The 13578-nt window shown below is 49.4% G+C and overlaps 1 protein-coding gene across 1 annotated transcript in view; it reads left to right on the top strand.

The window, feature by feature from the left end:
- Nucleotides 1-4064, top strand: part of LOC144736887 (uncharacterized) — a 31893-nt gene extending 27829 nt beyond the window's left edge. The window contains exons 7-9 of the mRNA XM_078619551.1: nt 1-1435; nt 2795-2910; nt 3951-4064. The exon at nt 1-1435 is cut by the window's left edge and continues 956 nt beyond it. Coding sequence (XP_078475677.1) covers nt 1-1435; nt 2795-2910; nt 3951-4037 — 1638 coding nt within the window. The 3' untranslated portion in view covers nt 4038-4064. The remainder of the gene's footprint in view (nt 1436-2794; nt 2911-3950) is intronic.
- The last annotated feature ends 9514 nt before the right edge of the window (nt 4065-13578 follow it).

Here is a 13578-nt window from a genome sequence, read left to right on the forward strand (position 1 = left end):
CCGCTATCACTAGCACTACCACGTTCATCACTACCACCACCACCAAGACCATACTCATCATCATCATCACAACCACCACCACACTCATCATCATCACCACTACCACCACAATCATTTTCATCACAACCACCACCACCACCACCACACTCATCATCATCATCACCACTACCACCACAATCATTTTCATCACAACCACCACCACCACACTCATCATCACAACCACCACCACCACAATCATCACAGCCACTACCACCACCACCAAGACCATACTCATCACCACAACCACCACAACCACCACAACCACAATCATCACAACCACTACCACCACCACCAAGACCATACTCATCACCACAACCACCACACTCATCATCATCACCACCACCACACTCATCATCACAACAACCACCACCACCACACTCATCATCACAACTACCACCACCACAATCCTCATCATCATCACAACCACCACCGCACTCATCATCACAACCACTACCACCACCACCAAGACCATACTCATCATCACAACCACCACCATACTCATCATCATCACAACCACCACCGCACTCATCATCACAACCACTACCACCACCACCAAGACCATACTCATCATCACAACCACCACCATACTCATCATCACAACCACCACCACACTCATCATCACAACCATCCCCAACACCACACTCATCATCATCATCATCACAACCACCACCACCACACTCATCATCATCACAACCACCACCATACTCATCATCATCACAACCACCACCACACTCATCATCATCACAACCACCACTACCACACTCATCATCACCACTACCACCACCACACTCATCATCATCACCACTACCACCACACTCATCATCACCACTACCACCACACTCATCATCATCACCACTACCACCACCACCATCATCATTACCACTACCACCACACTCATCATCATTACCACTAACACTACCACGTTCACCACTACCACCACACTCATCATCATCACCACTATCACTACCACGTTCACCACCACCAGAACCACCACGACCGTACTCCTCCTCCTCATCATCACAACCACCACAAGTACCACCACCAGCACGTTCACCAGCACCACGACAACAACCACCGCCACAACCACGCCGCGCTCCATCCCCACCGCCGTCGCCCCCGCTGCAGCTGCTGGCGTTCCCACCGACGGCGCGCGTCCGCTCGCTGGCGCGTCCCCTCCACGAGGACTTTGCGAGCGCGGCCGTGTGGCACGCCCGCCGGGGCCTGCTGCTGCGCCTGGACCCGCGCCGCGGCCTGCAGGCCCAGCGGCTGTGCCGCGGCCGCGTCTTCTGGGACGGGCCTTGCGCGCCACCGCCGCCGCCGGTCCCGCCCCCGGTGCCCAACAAGCTCGAGAAGAGGGAGGTGGTGACCATGTTCGACGTGCGCCGCTTCTGGGACGGTGGGTGAACGGCGGGCGGGGGGGCGGGCGGGCGGGGCGACGGACGGGGCCACTGAGATTTACCAAAACATTTTTATGATAAAAATAAAAGTCTTTGAGTTGTTGCGCCTTTTGGCGTCATCTGGTCCAACACCATGTTAGACTAGGCTCTAAGGAAAGCTGTCTCGGGTGTGAACCAATCAACTTCATGGACAATGCATACATTATCAGAGTTATGTTTTTTGTTTGCATTATGACCGCAGGTATTGTGGTCTATGCAAACATGACTCCTTGTAAAAAAGGTGTCAGTTTTGTTGCCAGATAGAAGGGTAAAAAACCAATTATCAAAATAAAAACAGTTCCAATTTTTAGTCTTATAGGTGCTGATTCTAGATTTGAAGCTTTCGTGACTGCAGGGATCCATCCTCTTGGTTCTTTCGGTAAAGTCCCGTAGAAGGGAAGTAATAAAAATAATACAAATAAAACATAATAATATTTCGATTTAAAGCTTTCGTGACTGCAGGGATTCATACTCTTAGTTTTTTCGGTAAAGTCCCGTAGAAGGGAAGTAATAAAATAATACAAATAAAACATAATAATATAATATAATAAAATATTATTTTATTATAATAAAAGAATATAATATTATATTATTTTATTATGTTTTCTTTTTATTATTTTATTACTTCCCTTCTACGTGACTTTACCGAAAGAACCAAGAGGAAAGTCACGTAGGTTAAAAATTGAAATTAAAATTAATAAAAAATAAAATAATAAAAATCACGACGTTTCGGAGGCACACGAATAGCAGCATACACGTGCCAACCCACCCCCGACGGTCCATTACGGCTACACGGCGGGGCGCGGGGGGCGGGAGTGGGGGGGGGCAGCCAGCTATGGCTGCAGGGTTTTGGTAGTACATGTTGTTTATGCCATTTATTGTGAAAATTCCGTCACAGTTCCTATGATCACTGTTTCATTGCTTTCATGGCTTTATTTTGGTGATTTCGAAAAGTGTATTGGTTTAGCCATGTTTGTTTGTTGTAGTACAGAGTTAGACTGATGGCCTTAATCTAAGTTGTCTTGTGGTTGTTGTTGTTTGACTTGCATCCCACTGGGATTTTTGCACACAGCGTTGGTGTACGGTGCTTTTTCTGCAATATTTTGCTGTCTTTTCTTGGATTTTCTGTTTGCACTTAGTCACATATTCACTTTAAGATGTTTTTTTGTTCATGTTTTTGTTTGTTGCGGTTGCACCCGATTCAAGAGCCGAATGGCTCACAGGGCTATACCTAATCAATGAACTTGAACTTGAGATGTTCGTCCGTGCCGATGACCGTTCGTCACCTGCCCCCCGCACGCTGTCGTTGGCGCACGCAGAGCTGAGGGCCTTCAAGGAAGGCCGTGGGCCCGAGCCGCGCTTCACCGTCGTGCTCTGCTTCGGCGAGGAGTTCCCCGACGAGAGGCCCCTGCACCACAAGTTCGTCACCGTGCAGGTCGGTGCCCTGCCGGGCGCACCGCCACGCCCTGACCACGCCCTGCCCGTCCTGAACACCCTGAACACCCTGAACACCCTACCCACCCCGCCCACCCCGCCCAACCAGCCCACCCACCCCACCCTACCTCACCCTGCCCACCCTACCCACCCACCCCACCCTACCCGCCCTGCCCACCCCGCCCACCCCGCCCACCCTACCCACCCTACCCACCCCACCCACCCCACCCACCCCACCCACCCCGCCCACCCCACCCACTCCACCCACCCCACCCTACCCACCCACCCTGCCCAACCCGCCCACCCCACCCACCCCACCCACCCCACCCACCCCACCCTACTCACCCTGCCCACCCTACCCACCAACCCCGCCCACCCCGTCCACCCCGCCCGCCCCACCCGCCCCGCCCACCCTACCCACCCACCCACCGACCCCCACCCTACCCACCCTGCCCGCCCACCCCGCCCACCCCACCCCACCCACCCACCCCCACCCTACCCACCCACCCCCACCCTACCCACCCACCCCCACCCTACCCACCCCGCCCACCCACCCCGCCCACCCCCCCCACCCTACCCGCCCTGCCCGCGCGTCGAACGTCGTTTTGTTGTAGTAGGGACCCATTGTGATCTATAGAAATCGGACACAAAGAAACCCGTCGAGACTCGGAGAAACATAGACGTCCACGTATAAACTATCAAACTGTTATTAACCAATTTTGACTTTGCCAGTTAAGCGCCACTGAGTAAGGTTTGCCACGTAAACAAAACGCGCCAATAGGCTGCTACCGGTAGTGTGTTGGAGAGTAAATCCAACAACGTTTACAATTTGAGTACCGTGCCGTTTCCCCGGTGATTACATCCAGTGTCATCCAGCGATTTTGCTAGAATTGTCGTGGGTTAACGACGAATTTACACCCACGCGATCCAACCCAAGTAAAACCTTTACCGTGATAAAAATCGCTTTTCGAAAGCCTGCGTGTCAAAGTGAGCACATTCGTCGTTGTTAAGCCGTCGTTTTTTTTTCTCTCGCCGCGCCAGGTGGAGCCCATTTTCGCCAAGCTCTGCTACGAGAACGCTGTGCGGAGCGCACGGACCGAGCCCGGCGCCTCGCCCTCTCGGCTCTGAAGCCGCGAACTGGCCCCCCCCCCCCCCCTGGAGTACAGTACAACGTCGCTCGCTATGGCCGGGCATATACGTTGTGGTTAGCGCGCCGGGGGGCAACCCGACCTTTTTCGACGACGGTTTTGGATCCAGCGGGGCCGGCCCCGGTTAATACTGCGGCCGCTTAGCCGATGATCTCGCACGACCGCGCAGGCAGGCAAGGCAGGCGTGCGTGCGTGCAAGAGTGGGCCCTTGTGGTCCAAATTAGCCAAAAAATGTCAATGAAAACTAACACCACAGATGGCTCGACTGTGATTACAGCAGCAGCAGCAGCCAGCGATCATTGCCACCCCCCACCCCCCCCCGGTCTCCAACCCCCCTCTACTAAAACGAGTCTTGAGACTTAGCGAGGCTTTCCTGGGTAAACAAACAGAATCATACTAATAATTTGGACATCGTTAGAAAGTATAAAAAAATACTAATTTGGTGAGACTAGATTTGAAGTTTTCATGACTGCAAGGATTCATACGGGTCAGAGCTGAAGTGGTCACGAATTAAATTTCGATTTAAAGCTTTCGTGACTGCAGGGATTCATCTTCTTGGTTATTTCGGTAAAGTCACGTGGAAGGGAAAGAATAAAATAACAAAAATAAAACATCATAAAATAATTCTCACGACGTTTCGGCCACAACGCAAGCAGCCGTCCTCAGGTGAAGAAGAGGTCTGTCGATCAGGTAAAGAACAGGTCTGTCGATAAGACAGAGTCTGATCGACAGACCTGTTCTTCACCTGAGGACGGCTGTTTGCGTTGTGGCCGAAACGTCGTGAGAATTATTTTATTATGTTTTATTTTTATTATTTTATTATTTCCATTCTACGTGACTTTACCGAAAGAACCAAGAAGATGGTCACGAATTGGTGCACACCTTGTGTTTACGTGACACAACCTTTACCCATTGGGATGTGGCGGGTTTAACGACACATTTACATCTCACCAAATTAGACACTTTGGTGTTTTTTTCGGTAAAGTCACGTAGGTAAAAAAATTTAATCTAATAAAATCACGACGTATCTTGGCGTGAAAACAAGCGTTAGACACACTTAAGCGGTGTTGTGCTTTTGCTAAGTTGTCCTCACCTGCAGAAGGATGCTTGTGTTGCGCCCGAAACGTCGCGATTTAATTCATTTTAATGTTTTTACTACCTACGTGACTTTTACCGGAAAAAACACCAAAGAGTCTAATTTGGTGAGATGTAAATGTGTCGTTAAACCCGCCACATCCCAATCGGTAGAGGTTGTGTCACGTACACAGAAGGTGTGTGCCAATTCGTGACCACTTCATCACTGACCCGTTGCGTGCATTGGGAGAGTAAAACCACGACAAACATTTACTAAATTTCCATTTAAAGCTTTCGTGACTGCAGGGATTCATCTTCTTGGTTCCTTCGGTAAAGTCACGTAGAAGGGAAATAATACAATAATAAAAATAAAACATAATAAAATAATTCTCACGACGTTTCGGCCACAACGCAAGCAGCCGTCCTCAGGTGAAGAACAGTTCTGTCAGAAAGACAGCGTCCGAAACGTCGTGAGAATTATTTTATTATGTTTTATTTTTATTATTTTATTATTTCCATTCTACGTGACTTTACCGAAAGAACCAAGAAGATGAAAACATTTACTATTTTCCCGAGCAGCTGTGTAAGACGTTTCGCTGGCGATTATTACAACAACAACAGCAGCAAGCAGCTTCCATCGGGCGTTCAGCCAGAATTGTGAAAGAGTCTTCCTGCTTTGACCTTCAAAACATGAACTGTGGGTAAAATTGGTGGCGAAAGCCGACGGTGTTAATCTATAGAAGGCGATGGTTTACAACAACGGTAGCACAGGTCTCCCAAGCGCATTTCTTTAATCGATGGCAGCTATCCCTGTGTGGAAGAACCTTCGAGTTGATGTATATATATATATCATATGTATGTACCAGAGGTCGCAATCGGGTACCCGATACCCGGCGACCCGTACCCGGCGGGGTACGGGTCGCCGGGAATCGGGTAGGGTATGGGTACGGGTACCCGTTTGCGACCCTGGTGCGGCCGGGTACGGATAGGCCATGAGTCACTGGTGAGTAACCGTGTGTCACTCATTTCCCAACGTCTTGTCTCTTCTCACAATTCAAGTTCCTAGAATCAACCCACCCGCGCCTGCAACATGGCTTCATCCCAGAGGTCGCAATAAGGTACCCGATACCCGTACCCTACCCGATACTCGGCCTGGTACGGGTAGCCGGGTATCGGGTAGGGTACGGGTACCCGTTTGCGACCCTGGTGCGGCCGGGTACGGGTACGGGTAAGGAATCAAAACCCGTTTGCGACCTCTGGTATGTACGCATGTACGTTGAACTTCTTTCGCACCGTACGTAGCCAACCGTGCTAATCGGAGGTGTGCGAGACAAGGACGACGAACTGAACACGAAAAGTAGTTCACAAACGAATGCGATGTTGAATTTTGTTGAAGTCGCACACTGTGGGAAATCGGGAGGCGCGTTGATTCATTTTATCAGTTTATTTTAGGTTCGATCGCCGTGTCCGTGGCAATGTAATGTGTCGTAACTCATAGCCCTCCACCACCCGACCACGGCATAGCCAATCAAATCCGGGCCATCTCGTCACATGGGCACATATGCAATTTGGCTCATCGGCAAAGCCAGAGGAAGAAATGCTGAGAAATCGCAGCAAAAGCGTCATTTAATCCGACGTGCCGCTGTCGGATGTTGAACGTTGACCTCCCCGGAGAGGGGGGGGGGGCGGGGGGGCGGGGGGGCGGGTGAATGCTGCTGTCGGATTTCACCAAGCGGTCCGCTGGCCCCCCACCTCTGATTAGCACCGTTGGCTACGTACGGTCCGAAAGAAGTTCAACATCGTCATCAACATCGTCCTCAACGTCGTCATCAACATTGCCGTCAATCATTTACACCATTGGAACCTCATTTGCCAGTAAAAAATATGATCATTGATTTTTTACCCTCTTATCTGGCAACAAAACTGACACCTTTTTTACAAGGAGTCATGTTTGCATAGACCACAATACCTGCAGTCGGAATGCAAACAAAAAACATAACTCTGATAATGTGTAGTAGAGTTAACTACTCGATGTTCACAAACTGGGAGAGCAAATCGTTAACAAGGTTTTCCCGCTCAAACTAACGGTCAGGGTCTCACAAGCTGTGAGAGCTGACCGTAAACAAGGTTTTCCCGCGTGACCAAACGGTCAGGGTCAGATAGGGTGAATTGGGATCGAAAAGCATATTGGGAACGACCAATCACAGGGTTCCACAAGGTGGCCGGGGATTGGACAACCCGGCCACGAACAAGTATAAAGCCAGAGCGCTCAGAGCTCTCGGGGAGTTCGACTACACGAAGACCCAAGACGGCGGAAGAAGCCTAGGACCCTGGACCAAGCCCTCCAGCCCTTATAAGGGCTAGGGTTCAGAGTAACCAGTGGTCGGGGAGACATCTCCCTAGGTCCAGTCAGAGGACTTTGAAAGAGCGGGATATTAAGTAGCCTGTAGGGTGCGGAGGCTTGTACGTTCTGAGTGTAACGGGTGAGGGGACCGTATACCCCTCAGTGCATAGGGACTGTGTTCATGAGACGAATAAAAGTGTGTGCTACAAAAGACGTTGAAGAGTCCGTCTGTACAACACTACAAATGTATACACTGTCCTTGAAGTTGATTGGTCCACACCCGAGACAGCTTTCCTTAGAGCCTAGTCTCACATGATGTTGGACCAGATGACGCCAAAAGGCGCATCTGGTCCAACCCACGTCATCTGGTCCAACACCATGTGAGACTAGGCTCTAAGGAAAGCTGTCTCGGGTGTGGACCAATCAACTTCAAGGACAGTGCATACATTATCAGAGTTATGTTTTTTGTTTGCATTATGATTGCAGGTATTGTGGTCTATGCAAACATGACTCCTCGTAAAAAAGGTGTCAGTTTTGTTGCCAGATAAGAGGGTAAAAAACAAATTACCATTACCGTCAATGTCGTCGTCATCATCATCATCATCGTCGTCATCATCTCCGTCGTCATTATCGCCGTCACTCAGGGATCAATACAATGAGCGGTACGGTGATACCGCGGTTTAAGCGGGGGACGCGTTCTTGGAAGGTGCGACGACGGATATCACAACGACGTCGATCAAAGCGATTTATAGAGCAGGAGTAGTAGTCGTAGTCGGTGGTGGTGGTGGTGTTGTTGGTGGTGGTGGTGGTGTTGTTGGTGGTGGTGGTGGAGGCAAAGGCCGAGAGGCGACGGACAAGGCTGTCAGCGACGCGAGCATGGGGTCGAGGCAACGCCAATGGGGTCGCGGTGTTACTAATAAAGCGACGACCTGTTTGCGAAACGAGGCGTCGTCATTCACATTCGTAGCGTCACCTCGCCGCGGTCACCCGCGCTTTGGTCTGCGGTGGTGGTGGGGGTGATCATAATGACGGCGGTGGTGGTAGTGGTGGTGATGGTAGTGGTGGTGATAATCGCGGTGGTGGTGGCAGTGGTGGCGATAGTAGTGGTGGTGATAATCGCGGTGGTGGTGGCAGTGGTAGCGATGGTAGTGGTGGTAATAATCGCGGTGGCAGTGGTGGCAGTGGTAGTGGTGATAATCGCGACTTAGAATAGGTAACTTGATGCAAACAGCACCCCAAATATAGGTCAGCTATTCCTGTTTAAAAACCAACTCATTTCTGCAATCAAATTCTCATCATCCAGCTCCCCATGGTGTAAACAGGTGCAGTGACCGACACGCATCACCCACTCCGTCTCTCTACTGGCCTCTCCATTCGCGAACTCTGAAGAAGGGTCATTGCCCGAAACGTCACTCATTATATATGTTCCCTTTAAGGCCAGTGTGGTTAATGGCAACACGGTGGCGAGATGTTAACCACCTCGCCTGGTGTACGGGAGGTCATGGGTTCAATCCCGACCTTGACGCCTTTTGTACATTTGGAGTTTGCGTGTTCTCTGTCGCTCCATGTGGTCGCGTGGATTTGTCTCCGGGTCCTCCGTTTTTTTTCCAACTAATCACACATTGAGAATCGGCGTCACGAGTTCAAGAAGTATTTTGTTTCTGCCGTCAATGTCCGCACGAAGAGTCCCACATGCTTTAGCGATCACTTATGGCCAGGTCGTTTCTGATTTCGAAAATGTGGAGGGGGGGGTAAAAACGATCTGGTAATTTGCGAGTGATTTACGGCACCAACATGACAAACAAAATATAAAGTTACAACTAATTTTGAAGTTTTAACAAAACCAAACGTCACGCGAGGAATCTAAAACAAATATTTGAACGTTAATCAACCTCCAGACATGCAGTGTACGTTTACAAAAGGTTGTATATTTGTCAAAGCTGTTTATATAACATACAAAATGCGTGAGCTGTTTTAAGCAATGAGCTTTTTTACACGCTGCAGTTGGCATCCTTCATTTAAACTGCATCTCACCACGCTAATCCACAACACGCGGGAGGCGTGTAAACGTCGACAGGGACGATTCTACTTACGAACGAGTTCGGTTCCAGAGGTCTGTTCATAAGTCAATTTGTTTGCAAGTCCAACTTTATTCCTGTCGATTTCAAACACGGTGCATGGCGTGTATACACGTTCTGGAGATGTAGATGCCACTGGTTCTTCACATTCTGCAGATGTAGATGACACTGGTTCTTCACGTTCTGCAGATGTAGATGCCACTGGTTCTTCACGTTCTGTAGATGCCACTGGTTTTTCAAATTCTGTACATGTAGATGCAACTGGTTCTTCACGTTCTGTAGATGCCACTGGTTATTCACGTTCTGTAGATGTAGATGCCACTGGTTCTTCACGTTCTGCAGATGTAGATGCCACTGGTTCTTCACGTTCTGTAGATGCCACTGGTTATTCGCGTTCTGTAGATGTAGGTGCTACTGGTTCTTCACGTTCTGCAGATGCCACTGGTTCTTAACGTTCTGTAGATGTAGATGCCACTGGTTCTTCACGTTCTGCAGATGTCGATTCCACTGGTTCTTCACGTTATGCAGATGTAGATGTCACTGGTTCTTCACGTTCTGCAGATGTAGATGCCACTGGTTCTTCACGTTCTGTAGATGCCACTGGTTTTTCAAATTCTGTACATGTAGATGCAACTGGTTCTTCACGTTCTGTAGATGCCACTGGTTATTCACGTTCTGTAGATGTAGATGCCACTGGTTCTTCACGTTCTGCAGATGTAGATGCCACTGGTTCTTCACGTTCTGTAGATGCCACTGGTTATTCGCGTTCTGTAGATGTAGGTGCTACTGGTTCTTCACGTTCTGCAGATGCCACTGGTTCTTAACGTTCTGTAGATGTAGATGCCACTGGTTCTTCACGTTCTGCAGATGTCGATTTCACTGGTTCTTCACGTTATGCAGATGTAGATGTCACTGGTTCTTCACGTTCTGCAGATGTAGATGCCACTGGTTCTTCACGTTCTGTAGATGCCACTGGTTTTTCAAATTCTGTACATGTAGATGCAACTGGTTCTTCACGTTCTGTAGATGCCACTGGTTATTCACGTTCTGTAGATGTAGATGCCACTGGTTCTTCACGTTCTGCAGATGTAGATGCCACTGGTTCTTCACGTTCTGTAGATGCCACTGGTTATTCGCGTTCTGTAGATGTAGGTGCTACTGGTTCTTCACGTTCTGCAGATGCCACTGGTTCTTAACGTTCTGTAGATGTAGATGCCACTGGTTCTTCACGTTCTGCAGATGTCGATTCCACTGGTTCTTCACGTTATGCAGATGTAGATGCCACTGGTTCTTCACGTTCTGCAGATGTATATGCCACTGGTTCTTCACGTTCTGCAGATGTAGATGCCACTGGTTCTTCCCATTCTGCAGATGTAGATGCCACTGGTTCTTCACGTTCTGCAGATGTAGATGCCACTGGTTCTTCACATTCTGCAGATGCCACTGGTTCTTCACGTTCTGTAGATGCCACTGGTTATTCACGTTCTGCAGATGCCACTGGTTCTTCACGTTCTGCAGATGTAGATGCCACTGGTTCTTCACATTCTGCATATGTAGATGCCACTGGTTCTTCACATTCTGCAGATGTAGATGTCACTGGTTCTTCACGTTCTGTAGATGCCACTGGTTATTCACGTTCTGCAGATGCCACTGGTTCTTCACGTTCTGCAGATGTAGATGCCACTGGTTATTCACGTTCTGTAGATGTAGATGCCACTGGTTATTCACGTTCTGCAGATGCCACTGGTTCTTCACGTTCTGCAGATGTAGATGCCACTGGTTCTTCACGTTCTGCAGATGTAGATGCCACTGGTTCTTCATGTTCTGCAGATGTAGATGCCACTGGTTCTTCACGTTCTGCAGATGTAGATGCCACTGGTTCTTCACGTTCTGCAGATGTAGATGCCACTGGTTCTTCACGTTCTGCAGATGTAGATGCCACTGGTTATTCACGTTCTATAGATGTAGATGCCACTGGTTATTTACGTTCTGTAGATGTAGATGCCACTGGTTATTCACGTTCTGCAGATGCCACTGGTTCTTCACATTCTGCAGATGTAGATGCCACTGGTTCTTCACGTTCTGCAGATGTAGATGCCACTGGTTCTTCACGTTCTGCAGATGTAGATGCCACTGGTTATTCACGTTCTATAGATGTAGATGCCACTGGTTATTTACGTTCTGTAGATGTAGATGCCACTGGTTATTCACGTTCTGCAGATGCCACTGGTTCTTCACGTTCTGCAGATGTAGATGCCACTGGTTCTTCACGTTCTGCAGATGTAGATGCCACTGGTTCTTCGTGTTCTGCAGATGTAGATGCCACTGGTTCTTCACGTTCTGTAGATGCAGATGCCACTGGTTCTTCACGTTCTGCAGATGTAGATGCCACTGGTTCTTCACGTTCTGCAGGTGCCACTGGTTCTTCACGTTCTGCAGATGCCACTGGTTCTTCACGTTCTGTAGATGTAGATGCCACTGGTTCTTCACGTTCTGCAGATGTGGATGCCGCTGGTTCTTCACGTTCTGCAGATGTGGATGCCACTGGTTCTTCACGTTCTGCAGATGTAGATGCCACTGGTTCTTCACGTTATGCAGATGTAGATGCCACTGGTTCTCCACGTTCTGCAGATGTAGATGCCACTGGTTCTTCATGATTTGAAAATGTAGATGCCACTGGTTCTTCACGTTCTGGAGATGTAGATGCCACTGGTTCTTCACGTTCTGCAGATGTAGATGCCACTGGTTCTTCACGTTCTGCAAATGTAGATGCCACATGTTCTTCATGTTCTGCAAATGTATATGCCACTGGTTCTTCATGTTCTGCAGATGTAGATGCCACTGGCTTTTCACGTTATGCAGATGCAGATGCCACTGGTACTTCATGTTCTGCAAATGTAGATGCCACTGGTTCTTCACGTTCTGGAGATGTAGATGCCACTGGTTCTTCACGTTCTGCAGATGTAGATGCTACTGGTTCTTCACGTTCTGCAGATGCCACTGGTTCTTCACATTCTGCAGATGTAGATGCCACTGGTTCTTCACGTTCTGCAGATGTAGATGCCACTGGTTCTTCGCGTTCTGCAGATGTAGATGCCACTGGTTCTTCATGTTCTGCAGATGTAGATGCCACTGGCTCTTCACGTTCTGCAAATGTAGATGCCACTGGTTCTTCATGTTCTGCAAATGTAGATGCCACTGGTTCTTCACGTTCTGGAGATGTAGATGCCACTGGTTCTTCACGTTCTGCAGATGTAGATGCCACTGGTTCTTCACGTTCTGCAGATGCCACTGGTTCTTCACATTCTGCAGATGTAGATGCCACTGGTTCTTCACGTTCTGCAGATGTAGATGCCACTGGTTCTTCGCGTTCTGCAGATGTAGATGCCACTGGTTCTTCACGTTCTGCAGATGTAGATGCCACTGGTTCTTCACGTTCTGCAGATGTAGATGCCACTGGTTCTTCACGTTCTGCAGATGTAGATGCCACTGGTTCTTCATGCCACCACCGCCATATATTGCGCGGCGGTTGAGCTTGCGACTCTCGGTCTCAACAGGCAGGTTTGTTCGCATCTCTGAAAGGTCGTAAGTCGGACGTTCGTAAGTAGAGTCACTCTATACATATTTTCGGTAAATTAATGAGTTGTCGTCCTTCCCAACCCCCATGAGCACCCACGGTTAGCTACGTACGGTGCCAAAGAAGTTCAACCCACGCACGTGCGAGGGGGTCATCCTCGATCCCATACGGATGAGACGGTGGCAGAGGTCGCAACCGGGTACTCGATACCCGTACCCTACCCGATACCCGGCCGGGTAGGGTACGGGTACCCGTTTGCGACCCTGGTGCGGCCGGGTACGGGTAGGCCGTGAGTCACTGGTGAGTAACCGTTTGTCACTCATTTCCCAACGTCTTGTCTCTTCTCACAATTCAAGTTCCTAGAATCAACCCACCCGCGCCTGCAACATGGCTTCATCCCAGAGGTCGCAATCGGGTACCCGTATCCTACCCGATACCCGGCCGGGTA

This window comes from Lampetra planeri, chromosome 63 (genome assembly GCF_965212315.1).
Source record: "Lampetra planeri chromosome 63, kcLamPlan1.2.h2, whole genome shotgun sequence".
NCBI lineage: Eukaryota > Metazoa > Chordata > Hyperoartia > Petromyzontiformes > Petromyzontidae > Lampetra > Lampetra planeri.